The sequence below is a fragment of the Engystomops pustulosus genome, chromosome 10 (assembly GCF_040894005.1).
Source record: "Engystomops pustulosus chromosome 10, aEngPut4.maternal, whole genome shotgun sequence".
Lineage (NCBI taxonomy): Eukaryota > Metazoa > Chordata > Amphibia > Anura > Leptodactylidae > Engystomops > Engystomops pustulosus.
The window spans coordinates 76,657,365-76,675,832 of record NC_092420.1 but is presented as its reverse complement, the minus strand read 5'-3'; the positions used below and the strand labels follow the sequence as shown (position 1 = coordinate 76,675,832).

General features: G+C 44.6%; 1 protein-coding gene across 3 annotated transcripts in view; it reads left to right on the top strand.

Annotated features, from left to right (window-relative positions):
* Nucleotides 1-207: 207 nt before the first annotated feature.
* Nucleotides 208-18,468, top strand: part of RASAL2 (RAS protein activator like 2) — a 224,170-nt gene continuing 205,909 nt past the window's right edge. For 2 of the 3 annotated variants that reach the window (XM_072127144.1, XM_072127143.1), the window contains exon 1: nucleotides 209-586. In XM_072127144.1, the coding sequence (XP_071983245.1) occupies nucleotides 412-586 (175 nt within the window). In that variant the 5' untranslated portion in view covers nucleotides 209-411. Of the gene's footprint in view, nucleotides 587-18,468 lie in introns of all 3 variants that reach the window. The other variant, XM_072127145.1, reaches the window with a different exon arrangement.

Below are 18,468 nucleotides of genomic sequence, written 5' to 3'. Positions count from 1 at the left end.
AAGCTTGAACAAAATTCTACTAGGTCTTATTTTCGGGGGATGTCCTATTTTAGGGGAAACAGGGTAATAGATAATAATGGATATTGCTCATGTCATACTCCACAGCCGCCACTGGGGGGAGCCGCTGAGACGCTTTCTCCATATCCCTTTATCGATGACATCGGCTTTCCCGTGTCTCCTAATGGCTCCACGCGTTTCCAGGCTGTGGCCCCGCCCCCTGCGTGGATAGGCGTGCGGCTGCTCTTGCCTATCTCCCAGGGATGCCGCTGATGCCGCTCGGGGCTGGCACTCAGGAGTGTGAGGCGTCGGTGGGCAGCGGCTGGCAGCGCAGCACCCAGTGTCACCCAGTCACCGGAGGAGCCGGCTCATCCACACCCTCCAGCCAGTGACTGAGCCTGGGCCGTACTCAGGATGGATCTATCTCCCGGGGGGGACTCGTTATCCAGCGGACATGACTTGTTCCAGAGCTTCCACGACTCGGAGGATCTGGAGTCTCCATGTGGCGGGGGAGCTGGCGGCGGGGGGATGCTGGAGCGGATCCTGATGGAGTCTGTGTGTCAGCAGCAGGGCTGGCTGCGGGTCTATGGTGAGTGTTACCGACGCGATCAGATCGTACGATGTCATCTGATACAACTACACACGGTGCCAGGTCTGGGCACCTGTATTTGGTTGGACGTTGTCTGGCACTAGGTTCATGCTGAGTGTGAGATGTTATAGACCCAACCAGATTGTAAAGATGTGATCTCATGCAATTACAGATGTTATATTGTGTCCATGGATATGCATTCTTTGTGGCACCTGCCCTAGCGGTTGTGGTATTATGCTGGGGAAGTGGTGCCATGTGATGCCAGGGCAGGACACAATTACCCGTATTGAGTGTACCTTGTCTTGCACTTGGATTGCTGACGTTCTAGATCCAACCAGATTGTATGATGTGATTTCATACAATTATACAAGTTGTATTGTTGTGGTGCCCGGGGCTGGGCACAATGCAGAGGGCAGCTATATTTGGTTTTTATATTGGCTCACACTAGGATAATGGTGAGTGTTACATGAGACAATCAAATTGTACGATGTGATCTCATACAAGTACACATGGTGCCCGGGCTGGGCGCAATGCAGGGGGCACCTGTATTTGGTGTACGTTGTCTTGCACTAGGATCATGCTGAGTGTGAGATGTTATAGACCCAACCAGATTGTACAGTAGTATCGTGTTGGAGAACTTGTGCCATGTGGTGCCAGGGCTGGGCACAATCTAGAGGGCACCTGTATTGTGTGTACTTTGTCTTGTCCTTGAATTTTGTTGGGTGTTTGCCACCTGGTTGGCTTGATAGCACAATAACACCCGGGGTCATGGCATAGAGGGGTCAATGGGTCATGCCAGTCATGTCATCCTATTGCCCTGTGGTTTATAGAAGTAGATGCAAAGGCACTTGCCATGTCATGGAGCAAGAGTTTGGCATCCAGGAAGGGGCAGCAGTCCTAATCTGATCCTGCTGGAATTTTTCTCTCTCCACGTTTTTCTTAGTTTAATGTTCTGTGACAAAACCGATTCCCTTAAAGGGATTAAAATACATTTTATAACAATAGAAATACATATCTGCTCGATATCGGGAAGAGCGCCACACTTATCTACAGGTTGTGTCTGGGATTGCATTGTAATATATGGGTCTGAGCTGTAATACCAACACATATCCACCTGACAGCTGTGGTGCTGTCTTTGAAAGAAAGTGGACAAGTCTTTGTAATGATGGACTAATCCCTTTAAGGATCTGATTGCCGGAACTAGCCCCTTTATGGATCTGATTGCCGGAACTAGCCCCTTTAAGGATCTGATCGCCGGAACTAGCCCCTTTAAGGATCTGATCGCCGGAACCCCTCTTGTTAGGAGGAGTGAAGGTCCAGTAGGTACACAATTCCTAAACTACAAATAAGAGGGAGACATGGCACTGCCAACCCTATATTTGTAATGGGACCTTGTGGAGAGATCGCTTTTAATTAGAAGTGGAAACAAATGACCGACCATCAAATTCTCTTTAATAATGAAAACTGCATGTGTGAATTTAGTCAAACGGCCTGGGTCCATGTCAGGACTTTGTTTCTATATTTAGTTCCAGGCATTGGATCCGATCCCATCCAGTTTCCTGATTCCTCCCCAGGACAGGACCGGATTCAAAACTCCTCCATCCTCACTGCTTCCTTCAGTGTTTGGCGTATATGACCCCATTGTGCCACCTCATACATATTATAGCGGTGCCCACGTAGCAGTCCTGTATATACAGAAGACCCCTCTGGATTTGTGTCTTTGTTATTGGACAATTCCTGAGGTTATTGAGCTAATTCCTAGCAGTCCCTGCTCCCAGTATTAGCGGAGAACACCCCCTGTGACCACTCGGCTCCAGTGCGCGCCAGTTATTAAGTGCACGTGTGTTGGCATCAAACATTCGAGCAATTGTCAGATTTGGTTTCTGGAAATAGTAACAGATTTGTGGCTTTTCTTATGTTAGAAAACCGCTTGTATTTCCTCCAAAACCATCAAACTGGGAGCTAAAAATAACTGGGGGGGGGGGGGGCAGAGGAGGGGTGCAAGGATGCAGAGACCTTGACAAGGTCATGGAAGTCTCCCGTTGTCTTCTGGTTTACCGGGTTGCGTATTTTCTGATCGGTATTGCTGTGCCCACTCTAGTCGGGTGGCATGATGTGCCACTTTGTGTTGGTGATATGAATATGGGGCTGTGTGGTTATTTTGGGGTGGTCAGGATTGGAATTACAATAGTCAGTAATGTGTATTATGTTACCTTCTCATATACGTCACCTGATCTCTGAGTGTTACCCATTATGTACTTTTAGACAACCTCCACATGGCACTGGCTTGAGATTTGGGACCGTGCTGAGAAACCAGCCAATAAAAGCCTAGACTACAGTAGTTGGGCATCTTCTTCCACCCATGATGCCAGGGTTCCAGTGCCCCATCGGTAACAGGAACTGTGATTCCTCATCACTGACCCATCGGAGGCTGCCAGTAACCAATTTCTACAGTGTTTATATTTTTGCCAACAACTTTAATGTGTTTAACTTAAACTTTTTAAAGTTTTTTTCCTATCCAAGTATTAATAATAATTCCTTTATTTATATAGCGCACACAGATTACGCAGCGCTGCACAGAGTTTGCCAAATCAATCCCTGTCCCCAATGGGCCTCACAATGTAATCAACCTACCAGTATGTTTTGGAGTGTGGGAGGAAACCGGAGGAAATCCATGCTAACACGGAGAGAATATACAAACTCTTTGAAGATGTTGACCCTGGGACTTGAACCCCAGCGCTGCAAGGCTGTAATGCTAACCATAATCCACTGTGCTGCCCTATAATATGGAATCATTTGCCAATTGGTGGAGTTCCGATTACTGGAAACCCCAATAGGTTCCTGTTTCCTTGCAGGTTGCACAATGGTTGGTTATCTCCACCAGGGCCATAGAGACAGGATCTATATGTATGTTGTATGATGTATATGCCGTGACATGCTGGGTTGCCTTGGTTTGCCATCTGCCCCCCACGCCGCTCTCCAGACCCAGATTATCAATACTTTGTGTGATTTGGCTGTGTAAACGTTGAGTCCGATTCGCCAGCGTATCACACGTTACATTGATGTTGAACTCTGACCCTGGACGCTTTCTTTACTTACATGAGCGCACTGTAAATATAGGCTCCTGGGTAAACTTTATGTGCGACTTGTCTGTATACAGAGACCAGGGTTCATATACAAAGAAGTGATCTGCCTATGGGCTGCTAGAATGTCCCTCCTGCAGATGTGACTTTAAGGCTGAATTCACACAGGGCAGGTTTGGTGCAGAAGATCTTCAACCTGAAAACTGGATTCATACATTCGAATGGGGCTGTTGCTTCAGCAAGCACTTGGATATATAGATGTATCTAGATTAAGTAAAGACAATTCTTCATCATTTATTAGAGTGTTCCCTAAATTCTTAATCCCTAGATTTTCTGGTATGGATAACATTGAACTCTATTCTGTACATAAGCAAGGTCACTATTTCAGAAGAGACGGCGTGGGGGCTTATCCAGATCTATGATTCAGCTGGTAATGGAAATACGTACGATCTCCGTCAATACCCTGAGTCCTTGCATCGATGTGTTTGTCACCCCCGAGTCATCTGTATGAGTCACGTCCACTGAATAAGCAGCGGCCACAATCTATTCAGACAAGTACCCAAATAATAATTCCAATAAACTAGAGGAGTAGTGATAAGCAGAGAGGTGATTGGAAACAGCGCCACACTTGTGTATGTCTGTGTCTGGTATTACTGCTTATCCAATTCACTTGGAATAAGTTAAGACCCAACTTTTATCATTTATAGCTTTCCGGGTGCGTTCACATGTGGCGATTTAGTTCCATCGAAACGCATGCGTTTTAAAATGTTTCTGTTTTGGGCTGATTTGAAAGAGTTTTTCTTCATTGCTGGACGTGTAAGCAGCCGTGTAAACATTTTCACCTAAAGGACATCCACCACCAGGATGAAGGATTGTAAACCAAGCACACTGACATACTGCTATGTGCCCCCTCTGGCAGGATCTGCTCTTCAGTAAGCTTCTTTTTCTCTGGGTTTTTAAGAAAAAAAGGCTTTAAAACTATGCAAATGAGTCTGAGGGGCTCCAGGATCCATTAACAACTATGAAGCCTGCAGCCCATTAGGCTCATTTGCATAATGTCACAGCCTTTTTTTTGTACAAACAAGGGCATAAGAAGCTAAAATAAGAGCAGATCCTGCCAAAGGGGACACACACCAGTATGTCAGTGTGCGTGGTTTACAATCCTTCATCCTGGTGGTAGATGTCCTTAAATTCAATGAAGAAAACCACTTTCAAATCGGCCAAACGAATAATAACATTTGAAAACGCATGCGTTTCGATGGAACCAAAACGCCACATGTGAACGCACCCTGAATGCAGTTTCCTTTTTACAGCTCTGATAGGTTACACCTGCAGCTGACATATGAAACTTCTGCTTTTTATTATCCTCCATTGCAGAGGAAGATCTTGTACGAGTTCTCAGAGTGTTTCATGTTGATCTTTATGACATGTTCAGTAGCGGAGACCAGACATGAGGTTGGCAGGTGTTGCTTATCTGCAGGGCCGTGGTGCACAGCTGGTTAATAATCCTGCCCAGCCCGGGTTTATGACGGCCAGGGAGGATGAGACCGTGTTTGCACAATGAAGTCAGCCGTAAGAGAGAAGACTATGTAAAACATAATCAAATGCTCTCAAATAGCCCATGACGTGGAGGGTGCTCGAGATCGCTGGAAAAACTTTCATCCAAGTCATTTGTCCTGAGCAGAGGATTAGCAGATTATGCGAGGAGTAGAAGTCAACTAATCGGACCGCGTTCACACATTGCACTCGAATTGCATTTTTAACTGAAACTCCTGAATGCGGATGTGTTTGGATTGTAAGCACTTGCGTTCAGAAACGAGCAATCCGTGTTTTGGCGGCTAATAATGAAAAACGCACATTACTAGTTTTTGAACGCAAGTGTTTAGGTTTAGGCGTCTTTGCATCTGGGAAAAGCTCCTCCCGTATTTGCTGAAATTACGTTTGAACGCAGTCTTATCCATCCCAGAGATGATTTGAAGGAATCTGCTTAAAACTCTTATTACGCGACATATTGTTCCCCTGCAATAATGATGCCTCGGTTTGGCAAATGACCATTGCTGCGGTAACCTTGAAGAAATGGTCCGCGCCACGACCAGGGTCACATGTCATGTCACCAAATCATCAATGAAGCCGGAGGAGGGCTGGAGCGGGGTTGGCGCTAAAGGAGGGAATGAGTGATGGGTATTACTCCATTTATTTTACGCCCTATGGTATTAATACATTTTGGAAGCTGGGGAAGAGGGCGCAATCGCTGGAACGGCTCATTGGTATTGGTCGATTTTGATGGACATATGTTTTTTTTTTCAACAGTATTAACTATGTAACTATAAATCGGAAACCCCATGTGTGACGGGAGCAGTTTGACTGCTGCTCCATTCATTTGTATTGGCGGGATGACGTTCTCTATCTACGTCAATTGCTTGGATGTGGATGGAGTGGAGATCACGCATGCGCAGCACTGCTCCATTCAAACTTGGGTCTTAAAGGGGATTTCCAGGAATATTGAAATCCCACAGGGGTGAGGAAATAAAAGTACACATACCATCCTGATCTGGCTTCTGTTCTCTGCATCCTTTCGGTACTTTCAGTTCATCGTACCTTCTTCCTCCTCCAACCAGTCCCAAGGTGATTTACCAGAAATATGGAGAAGTTGGTGACCCCCATTCTTGTGGTTTACTGACCACAGATAAGATCCACAGAAATACTCATCCCTATATTTTAGAGTCTGTTGTAGTCTTGTAACCCACCATCAGTACATATGATAAAATATTGGGATTGTGGGCCCTGGTAAATCTTCCATCCGTGCCCGGCGCGCTCCATTATAAAGATCTGCATGAAGAAATCTGTCTTCCTGAGCGCTGGATGTCGGAGATGATCATGGCCGACACCTGATGTTGTTACATAAAAGTTTTCACAATGAACAGTGCCAACATTCTGCACACGATCACAAGCCCAAAGTTCACCCCTAGTTGACTGTCCGTCTCGCTGCCAGCTGGCATCCTTCCACCAGCGGATTTCAGCGAGACATTCATTCAGATCTGATAATGAATCCTGGTATCTGCTCGGAGATTATAGGCTCTTCCAGCATAACGGTTAAAAAAAAAACTCTCGTTTTAATCTGTCAGTTTAGAACCTTGAATAAATTTACTTGAAATTTGAATTTTTCTGAATTTTTTTTTTCTCCCTCCGTTTTACAATTCCAAGCATCCTTATCACTAGTGGCAGTAGTTACTATAGAAACCTAAAGGAAAGCGGCGACAGATTGTATGCGTCGTATCTGAATCCGTCATGTGGTCCTCCATGTGATGCCGTTACCCTGCGCTGTCCGTGGGGGTCATCTGAAGTTATGAATGGGACTGTCCGGCCATTCTCCTTGGGAATGAATGGGGCTCTTTATTTATAGCGAGTCGGATTCAGCCTCTGCATTCCTGGAGAGATGGCAGGAGAAGCGTGCGAGGAGATGGCTGAGGTGTGCAAATCTTCTTAGAGGTGGAATAATAAACATAAGCTATTTTGGTTATACGAGAGCTTTTTATAAGGCGCTGACTACATTACGGTATTAGGCTACGTGCACTTGAATGTAGAATTTGTCCGTGTGCTGCTACCTTTCGGTGGATAGAACAGAGACAAATTAATTTCTATGGGTTTACGCAACTCGTGGTGGCCCCATGTATGAGCCCCATGGCCCAAGCCATTTCAAGCCATTTTAGAGCAGGGCCTATTCTTGCCCCTCTGGGCGGGGGGGGGGGGGGCTTTCTACTGATACAAGCATGTGAATGTACCTCATACACAGATGACACATGGGCCAACGGACAGACCACTGATCCATTGTGTGTGGCCACGAATGCTTGCGCGTGTTCAGGTAGACTAGCATAGAAGACAAATGACAATCAACAGCCGTGTGACGGCTACAGCTTGAAACTCCTTCTGTAGAGGGTCTGCAGTTGTGTATGTCACCTCACCACCAGCCTCTGTATAAAGTCCTTCTGATAGGGGACATCAAGGTGACTGCTGGGACCTCGACTGGTCACAGCAATCCGGTGAACGGAGACTTCCTTCTCACTAATGGGTGGAGTAGCAGGGCAAGAAAGTCTTTGTGTGGTTCTTTGCTGTCTTTAGTTTTGGTCCGTTTCGATGGCCACACTCATCCACATCGTCCTCTCTGCCCCAGCATAACCCAACATATGGTTTACCAAGGACCAACGCAATGCGGTAATTTTTTTTAATCGCTATATTTCGGACCAATTTCTAATACTTCATCTGGTTTAGAATATTTTGTTTTTTAAGAGCAACATTAATCCCATTGAGCTTCCCAATTTTCCAAATAGTTCACATTATTGGTACCGTGTAAAAAGGTATCGATAGTGGAGTCAGATCCACGAAATAATGTCACAAATCTAAACGGTACATCCTACATATCTTAAACTGCTTAGCATTCGTTTTTGCCCGAGGAGTTTTCCTGAGGGGGTAGAAGTTCCTCCTCCCAGCAAGGTCTATGCACCATAGCACAGGAACAGTTTACATGAGGAGTTTAAGAGAACAAGTGTATAAACCCTTAACATTAACAAGAAGAAGATAATATAATCCAATATAGTTTATTTCATGTGAGGCGGCAGTATGTGGAGGCAGGAGTCTGGTGGAAATACTTGTCACAGGCTTCCTAAACACGTGTTTCTAGATCCTCGTAGATCTTCTGAGCAGCTTGACTTCAGATGAGACCAACACGAAACGTGGGAGCGCGCCATCCTGGTGGTTTATACACACGGAGTCTACAACAACACAGCTGGTTGTCCCTTATTATTTCTGAGGAGCTAAGTTATAATGTGTGACCTTGGGTTGCCACCTTTGCAATACTAGGTAGCAGGGTCAGTTCCAGGTTTCAGCAGGCCCCTGGGTGACAGAGCCTCAGTGGACCCTTTTGCAGTGAACTCGCGTGGCAGCAATAAAAATTCAGAAACTATAACCTCCTGTTTCCTAAAATATTCCCTAGTTTATCATTCCAAACAGCCCCCTCATGGGTATTTTATATAAAGTCACCTTTCATTAGATACAGCTCCTCATCCCTATGGATTCCTTAAGTACAGCCTCATGTGGGCCCCGGCACTTGCCCGGATATACCCAGTGCTGACATCAGCACTGGGCTAGAAAATGCCAACCACTTGTGCGACAACCACACCCAACGTCTGATATTGAGGGTAAATTATAGATTTATTTGTTCAGGGCTTTCCATATACGGCCATATCAGTCAATCCCTATAATTGTTACATGGATATAGTTTATAAATTTGTACAATTTTTTTTTTTTATGCTTTTATATTGACCATTGGGCCCTGTGCACGTAAAAAGTAAGAAGCAGCGGCTCGTTTTGAATGATCATATTTCTATTTATTGTAGATTTTCTATATGAGAGCTTTTTTATTTTTTCTTTGCCGCTTTTCCAGGCAGGTTTATGAAAAATAAATGATCCATTTTTGGGAGCCGTGAAATGTCCGTTTACGATTAGAAGGCACGACGAGAAAGGTTGCCATGGGAACTACAAATGACAGGAAGAACAGGATGTCGGGAGCAGTGTGGAATTTTTAGCAGTTTTTAGAAATCGATAATTACCAATTGTGGTTTGCCATTTCCTCGTGCGTCATTCTGAAAATTCATGTTATGCGACTTTGTGAGTGCGCAGGAAAATTATTTAAAAAGAAATCAGGTTTTTTGTAAGCATATATAGAATTAAGGTAAATATCAGGAATTCTTACAAGTTAGCATGGTGGATCTTTGAATCTTATATCATCAATTTTTGGAGGAAGTAGTTGTGCCCTTCAGTACATTCCTCATACATAGAGCTACAGTGTACGGTACAGCCACATGAAATCTATGGAGCTATGAGTGGGTTGGAAGGTTCTGCTAAGCACAATGGATCCTTCTAGCAGTAAATCAGAACAAGTCAAGTTCCAAGATTCTGACCCTCCTCTCCCCCTGGTCTTTGGGGTAGTCCAGCTATAGGTATAAGTGGCTCCTTGTACCTAGTGACTTCCATAAATAGATATATCTAGGGCTCAGTGTTCTTCATGGATCTGTGAGGAGGCTTTAGACAACATATTGCGGCCCATGTCTCCCTATAGAAGTCTGCGGGAACGGTAATAATATGTGACCCTTAAAGGGCTTGGGACAAATGGATGGCTAGGGATGAGTGGACCAAGAATGTCCTGGCCCAGGATTTGGGTGCATCCCACCCAAATATGGCCAAATGACCCTCCCTCGTCAACTACCTATGGCTGTGATTGCCCAAGGGGACACCTATGGCCAATCGGAGCCATAACTAGTTGGCTGGGGGTGTTAATTGCCAGATTGGCTTGACAATCCGGCAATATGTTTGGGACGCACCTGAACCCCGGATTAAACTTGGAGTTTGGGTCCGCTCATCTCTATTAGTGACAGGTAATTTTCCTTCCTTCTAGTGTGGGTTTTTTTTTTTTTTTTTTTTTTTTTGAGAATCCACAAAACGGATGACATACAGAGCGTTGTTGCAAGCATATGGCTCAGAAACTGATAACGCACCGATGCCAAAAACGGACCAGGGATACGTTGTTTGCGGCCTGACAAAGGCTCTTTGATGCAAGCCCCTTGCCTGTCCTGTTTATGATTGGGACAAATGCCCTCCAGAATTGAATCCAATCCAGGGAAAATATCCACCGGCCCGGCCACTTCCTAATACTACGATCTGTATTGCCATATTCTTTTGGTCGTGCTCTGTAATCCGCTCAAGATTTGTTACCAGAACACAAAGTCCCCCATTGGACCCTATAGTCGAAAAAGGGTCTGTGGGGCTTGTCTAATGTTTTGGATACACGTGGGTTATCGATATAAGGTAACGCCTATCTATGATGCATCCCATTTATTTGATAGACTCGTGTTGAGCGCTAATACCGGGATGTGTTGTCCTTGTACTCTGTGCTGTGCCCTTTAGTGTTTAGATTGGCATAAACCCCATGTATCAGCCATCGGCGCTGTTCTTATTACCTCGGCGTTCCCACAATTGTAGCAGTGTAATAGTTTCCAGCCAGCAGTGTGGGCAGCTTCCAAATGTTTCTTTGTGGAGTGCGAGGAGTGGGAGCCGGTTTGCATTGAATCGGGGCGGTCAATGCTTTGCCCCTTGTCAACCCTTGCTGGCTCTTTATTTCTAATAAGCGGCTCCTCTGAATCAATGCTGCCTGCTCAAAGGGCTCCGGAGTAAAAATACATTTTTTCCCTCTCGCCATATCCTGTCTTCTATCAGGAGCTATTTCTGTCCTCGGAGGAATGTGAATCACATAATGTTCATGTTATGCGATGTCATGTGGCGTGTGTATAGGAAGAGAAAAATGTCTGGTATATATTAGAAATTTATGAATTTAATCAGAAAAATTTCCGGGGGTTGCAGAAAGATTGAGATTTTTTTTTAAGTTTATAACTATTTTATTAGGGCGTGTTCACTTCGTTCTCGTGATCGAAACACTCAATAAAAAAGCCTAAACCCTATTGTTTGTGACTATGGACCCCAGCCCACAAATGATTCTCTCGTCCTGTGCGAGTCTACATCCGCCCGCATCTGGACAGAACTCTGTCTGTCTGGTCAATTGTCGGATGTCTGTCGATTTGTTGTTATCTGGACCAGGTTGTGTTTGAAACTCATCCATTGAAATCAGTGTGTATGAAATAATGGGCGTGCTAGTGCGATCCGTTTTTTTTTTTTTTCATGCACGTGTTTCAAAAGAAGTTGCTCAGAGCTGTGAAAGTTGGATGTGAAAATCTGACACAACTAGGATGACACTAGGGCTACAAAAATAATAAAGTTGCTCTGAAATTGGACTAATTTGACGAAAATTATAAAGATTTGACACTTGGTTTGTGGGCAACTGGCCATTGCATTATTTTTGGGGTCAAAAATAGCTCTAAATTCTAAATAACAGAATTTAGCCACAGACATCATGAATGGTTGTTTGAAGTAGGCCCAAAAGGCGCAGAATTCCAGAACAACCCTATATGGATGCAATGACTGCTGTGACATCACACATGGGTTTTAGTACAGTAATTACTGTGACATCACATGTGTGATTTAGTGAAGTAATTATGCTGGCATCATGGATTTTTGTAAAGTACAGTCACCTGTGAGACTTTGCACGTGGGGTTCAGTGACGTCACTGCTGTGACGTCGCACGTGGGGTTCAGTGAAGTTGCTGTGATGTCACACGTGGGGCTACTGCTATTACGTCACACGTGGGGTTCAGGGAAGTCGCTGCTGTGACGTCACGCAGGGTTCAGTCAAGTCGCTGTGACCTCACATGTAGGGGTTCAGTGAACTCGCTGCTGTGACATCACATGTAGGTTTCGGTGAAGTTACTGCTGTGACATCACGATTGGTTGTACTCCTTGCTGTGACATCACATGTAGGTTTCGCTGAAGTTACTGCTGTGACATCACGATTGGTTGTACTCCTTGCTGTGACATCACATGTAGGTTTCGGTGAAGTTACTGCTGTGACATCACGATTGGTTGTACTCCTTGCTGTGACATCACATGTAGGTTTCGGTGAAGTTACTGCTGTGACATCACGATTGGTTGTACTCCTTGCTGTGGCATCACATGTAGGTTTCGCTGAAGTTACTGCTGTGACATCACGATTGGTTGTACTCCTTGCTGTGACATCACATGTAGGTTTCGGTGAAGTTACTGCTGTGACATCATGATTGGTTGTACTCCTTGCTGTGACATCACATGTAGGTTTCGCTGAAGTTACTGCTGTGACACAAATGGGTTTTACTCAGGTAACAGCTTCACAATTCTTTGCCAAATAAAATATAACATTTCTGAGGGAAGCATGAGTAAAATTGAGTATCCCTTTTTTCACCATTAGTCTAAAAAAATTGCCTTATTGCCATGGTTGTTTTATAAATTATTTAGCATATTCAGGGAGCGCTGCGCATAATCTGAATGAAAAATTTCAATTGAGCCCCAGTGTTCAGTGGTGGGATAAAGGCTCCTCTCCATGGTTGGAACCTGTTGCTAGGCCGAGGTATAGAAGTCCTGATAATAGTTCCTTTGAAATCGATTTGACGCTATCCTTGAGCCAAAAGCGGCCTTGAATACTGACCAACAAAACAGGAAAAAGTCTAGGACTTTTTAGAACGATTAGCATGTCAAAGCCGCCTCTTTTCCCAGCGTCTAATCGGGCTTTCTTCTTCATTGTGTAGGACAGGACGCTTTCACACAGAAGAGACATCTGCGCAACGCTTCAACCTTTTTGAGGGGAAGGAAAGATAGACAATACCTCCCAGCGATCGGGATGTGGGCCGCGTCCTATAAACCCCTTTGAACGGCACAGTCGGGCCCCGGCGCGCCGCTGCTTAATGTTTTGTGGTCGCCATAGGCAGCCGGAGGGTTAACGATGCCGATCAGCGAAATAGTCAGACCCCACGTACCGTCTAGAGGGCGGCCGCCAGTATATTCCCGGGATATTCCGTATTCTCTCGGCTTGTCATATCATCGCACTTTTTTCTAATTATACAAATTGCCCCAGCTTGTCGTAAACGCGCCTCACGCAGAGAACCCTCGGTGCGCATCCCCCAGCGTAAACGTGGAATCGTCGGATAAAAGTGTTCCCTTGTAGGAAAAAAGGAATTTTTGGGATTTTATGCTATGCTTCAGCAAAACCCATTTTCTTTGAAATTTATGGGGATGTTCAGACTAATAGTGGGAAATAAACAGCATTTTTGGAATTCTTACATGGGCTGTGCAGGAAGTTGTTGGCTCGTACAATGCCCTTTGATGTTTCGGATGCCTTTTTACTAAATGTTTCATGGCTGCCAGCAACGTCATGGACAGAAGGCTTACACTGTGTATCCTGTTTACAGGATTCGGTGGTCTTGACATCATAGGGCACGGGATTCAGGATTAGTTGAAGGATGTCTGTTGTGTGGAATGTTTTTAATGGGAAATAAGAATTTCATGGAGGTTCCGTTCTAGTTGTGGATTTGGTTATTTGTAGCATTTTTGGGGATCTGTTGTATAGTTGAAGTGGCTGTCAAAAATTCAAGCCAGTAGATAATGGGGATGATAACCGGAGATTTTGGATGGACAGGTCTTAGAAAGAATAATCAAATGTTTCAATTTAGATCTGCCTTATAGGAGTTGTCCAGCACCAGTCCAGTCCAATTTTTATTAATATGGGTCAAGGACAGTATAAAAATAACAATGAGGTTGTACTTTCCTCTCTCTGCCGGTCTGGCTCAGCGTGGCACTACCCATCACCACTACCAGCCTCTGTTTGTATACAGCAGTGACATGATGTCTAGGAGACGTCCAACATGAAATCATTGCTGGCCAATAGTGATGGGTGGCACCACCCTAAACCGGAGCGTTGTAGAACTTTCCTATTTTTATACCACCCCCTGAACCCATAAAAACAAAGCCCCTTACCCCAAACATCCACATTTGGCAGAACCAAAGGTTGGTCATTCTTTTGGGCACTACCAATGTGCACAATTTCTTATACACTAAGAAAGGCCAAATGGAGAACCAAAAATGTTTGTTTACTTTTTGCCCTTCATCCCATCCAGTGAATCCACCAGAACTTTCCTGGAGCAGATGAAGAATGTCCTTGATGTGAAGACGGTCTTATTAGTAGTTCATAGATAATAGAGCTGAAAAATGCAGCAATTGTCGTCCATCACATACCGTCAGCAACAACCCAAAGACTGTGGGGCAGATTTATCAAGTGTCTGAAAGTCAGAATATTTCTAGTCGCCCATGGCAACCAATTGCAGCTCAGCTTTCATTTTACCAGTGCTCATGAATATTACAAAGGAGAGCTGTGATTGGTTGCCATGGGCAACTAGAAATATTCTGACTTTCAGACAGCTTGATAAATCTGCCCTTGTGAGTCTATAAAGTGGTTTTAATGGTCTAAAAGTTGCTACTACTCATCCTAGTGATGGGTCCTCCATAAATATCACCTGATGGAAAATGTAGCGTTCTCCGCCATCTGTTGGAGATCCAATCTGATCCGGTTGACCGCACGTGGCTGTCATTGTGTTTTGTGTGTCCGGACGTCGTGCACTCATTTATCTCATGTAGGTGTTAGCGGCAGGGCTTGTTTGTGAGCGCATGGTTTCTATCCCTCGGCCTCCGCTGATCATTTAGCGATTACATTGTGTGCACTTTTTACCAGTATGAATAATGAGTCTAGTTGTCAGGGTTCCTTTGTTAACCTCATAGATAATAGTCTGTCATTGATACCTGTAAGTGTTTTTCTGTTTGCTGTAGCTAAGTACACACGTACAATCCCACACCTCGCTCCTGATTTTTAAATCGTCGTTTTACTTATCTGCACAGTGTGGACATTTTTCCAATAAAAAAAGTAGAGAGTAGACTTTACCTAGTCTCGCCAATTTTGATGCAATCCTATATCTCAGATATCTGTGCTGACTTTAACGGTTTGCAGCTGTTTATTAACCCAAATAGTTACATTGCTTATTCACATTAATGCTGTGGCCTTGATACAAAGATCCATGATTTTAGTGCAGGTACCAAGGTAAGTTCAGATATTTTGCAGCTCTTACTAGGAGAAGATCTAGAGCGGAAAAAATCTACATCCGTCTTGATATCCATTGGAGTATTGTGGGTAAAGCTAAGTTCACACCTGTGTTCATTGGGTTCCCTTAGATTTGGATCACATTGGGGTACATTTACTTACCTGGTCCTGTCGTGATCCCCGAGGTGCGTTGTCCGACAAGGATGAAGTCTGTCGCGATTCACAAAGATCGTGCACCCGATATCCTGCATGTGTCGTTTCCCTGCTGAGGTCCGCCGGAGTTCACCACCTTCTTCCCAGTGTGAGTGCATTGTCTTGCGACTCAATTTGAATTTTAAATCCTGCGCCTAGTCCGAATCAGTCGGGTTGTACGACAGCCATGCCCCCCCATTTGTGTCGCATGAAAGCCGGCATGATTGCGCCAAAAAAAATCTGATCGCATGCGCCAAAACCCCCTGTTAAATGCGGCGCAAAGCGGAGATAGTCGGGAAACCCGACAAAAATGCGGCCCGCGGACCCTTAGTAAATGTGCCCCATTGTGTTTTTCTGTTGGGAGGATTCCCTTACAATGGAGGGCTGTGATGTGGGATACATGATTCTGTTCCTCTCCTCCACTTGAAAATTGGAGGAGGAGTGAACACAGTGACACAACTGTGGTGTATGCTCAGCAGAGGCTGGGAGTGGATGCAATACCTTGCACCTGCCCATTCGCCCAGCCTATACATTTCCCATCAGGAGAGAGCAGGATGGAAAGACACAGTTTGCTGAGTTTCCCATGGTATATGATGTACAGGCGGTCCCCTACTTAAGGACACCCGACTTACAGACAACCCATAGTTACAGACAGACCCCTCTGCCCCCTGTGACCTCTGGTGAAGCTCTCTGGATGCTTTAAAATAGTCCCAGACTGCAATAATCAGCTTAAAATTGTCTGCAATGAAGCTTTATTGATAATTCTTGGTCCTATTACAGCAAAAAAATTTGAAACTTCAATTGTCACTGGGGCAAAAAAAAAAATTTGTCAGGAACTACAATGATAAAATATACAGTTTCGACTTACATACAAATTCAACTTAAGAACAAACCTACAGTCCCTATCTTGTATGTAACCCGGGGACTGCCTGTATACTGGTCAGGTGAAATCAAAAAGGATTCCTCCATCTGGCAGTATATGGAAAGACTTACACTGGGAGCTGTATTGGCATTTATGCTGAGCGTATGAAAGAATAGCAATGTGAATGTCGCCTTAGTATCTGTTATGGCAGGGAAAAATCACAGTAGGTCAAGTTGTTTCGTTTTTTGGGTTTTTTCGCTATAAATAATGAATGCGTAACCTAAGATGACTGATAGTAACAAGTCTATGGGGAGTAGACTGTAAATGGAAGGTCCGATGCAGGTGTGAACTATGTCTGATTTATGAGGAGGCATGGGTCCCGTCATAACTTGGGAGCATTCTCTCCCCATCCGTGCATCAAAAATAAAACTTATAAATCTGACTTCTAGAAGGATATATTTACCAATTACCAAAAAGTTTTGGGATGACTTTACTCAGTGCTGTGATCTGTCCTGGAATAGATGAATTCGTCCATCCGTTTCAAAGCCATTGGCGGAAAGCATTTGGAAAAGAAGGGGCGATCATGTGGAAAATGTCCTCGGCGTCACATCTATCCGTCTATAGCGGCGAGTAAGACGGCTGAAGATAATGTGGCGGGTGCACCGCAGGAATAATTGGGTGCAGATAAGGCTTTTCCACTTGTTAGGACGGCAGCGTGAAAACATTGCTTGTGGCTGGGGATAAGATGATGTGGCAGCTCTGGGACATGATGGAATGGGAGTCGCGAGCGTTTCTCAGTAGCTTCTCATCGCTGTCATTTCAGAAGAGCCGCAAAGAATGAACAGAGAATCGATTCTATCAGGAAAGACGTGCCGGGAGAATTCCATTAGGGTCACTCCGTCTTCCTGGATGTGCCTGCGTCTAGGATCCGAAAACCTTTATTAGCTGTCCAGGACATGTTTTATGAAGTATTAATACATGGATCCTGGAGTGTAGAGCGTTCCCGGAAATGTCAGTGCTTTAGAGGTTTTTAGGATGGGGGTCTTGTGTATCTGAGATTTCCATATGCTAATATACATGGTAATGGTTATCCTTCCAGCTACAGTAAATGAAGCAATAACCTAGACACCATCTATTAACCAGTGAGTGACTATGATCCCTGTCTCCCGCCATGGAGGTCACAGCGTGTCCATGTGTTACACGGCCATCTCATTGACTGCAGTGTGCTGTGTATCTCATACTGATAACTAGGGGCATAACTACAGTGGTACCAGCCATAGCCGGTGCTATGGGGCCCACAGTGTCAGGGGCCCCAGCATCTGCGGTATTGTGTGTGGGGTTTTTTTTTTTTTGTTGTTTTTTTTTTTTTGTGTGTGGGGTGTGTATATATAATTTGTGTGTATATGCTGTACGTATGTATGTGGTATTGTATTGTATTTTCTGTATATGTGTTCATATGTGATGTGTATATGGTACTGTATGTATATGGGGTGTGTGTGGATGTTTGTATACTTTATGTATGTTTGTTCTGCCTATATATATTATATATTTTTATATATTATGTGTGTTTATATTCGTGCCTAACGTATATATTTTTTTTTAATGGGAATGGGCCCCAAATTCAGAAATCTGCTGTGGGGCCCAACCTCTCCTAGTTACGCCCCTGCTGATAACCACTTGCCTCTACATCTGGGTGGCGAGTCACAGTAGCACAATGTGGCTCCTCACCATGTGCTACATGTAAAATCACTGTAGATCTCGCCATCATACTGCAAAGTGAAGGGGCTAAATCTGTATTAAAAAAAAACCTGCTATGACATAACTGATGCATGACATAACAGATTCACCAATCTACTTGGCCAAGCCAAACTCCAAATGTGCATGGGGCGAGATGACTGTAGTAATGTGTACGGCCAGCGCCATCTGTGAACAGGCTGGGATGGTGTCCATTACTTCCAGACGGTATCAGTAAGTCTGGCTGCCATACCGGTGCCATGTGGCTATGCTCCTACATCATTAGGCCGTAGGCTCAGCTGTTTTGTAGGAATGTCTCTGGCCTCGTACACCTTGTCAGATGTGTCCTATTGATCCAACCTATCCGAGAAATGATGGGAACAGCTGCAATGTCAACCTGTGCAGCGCTTCATCTAGCAGATGGGCCTCCTGTATGGGAAGGAACGTAT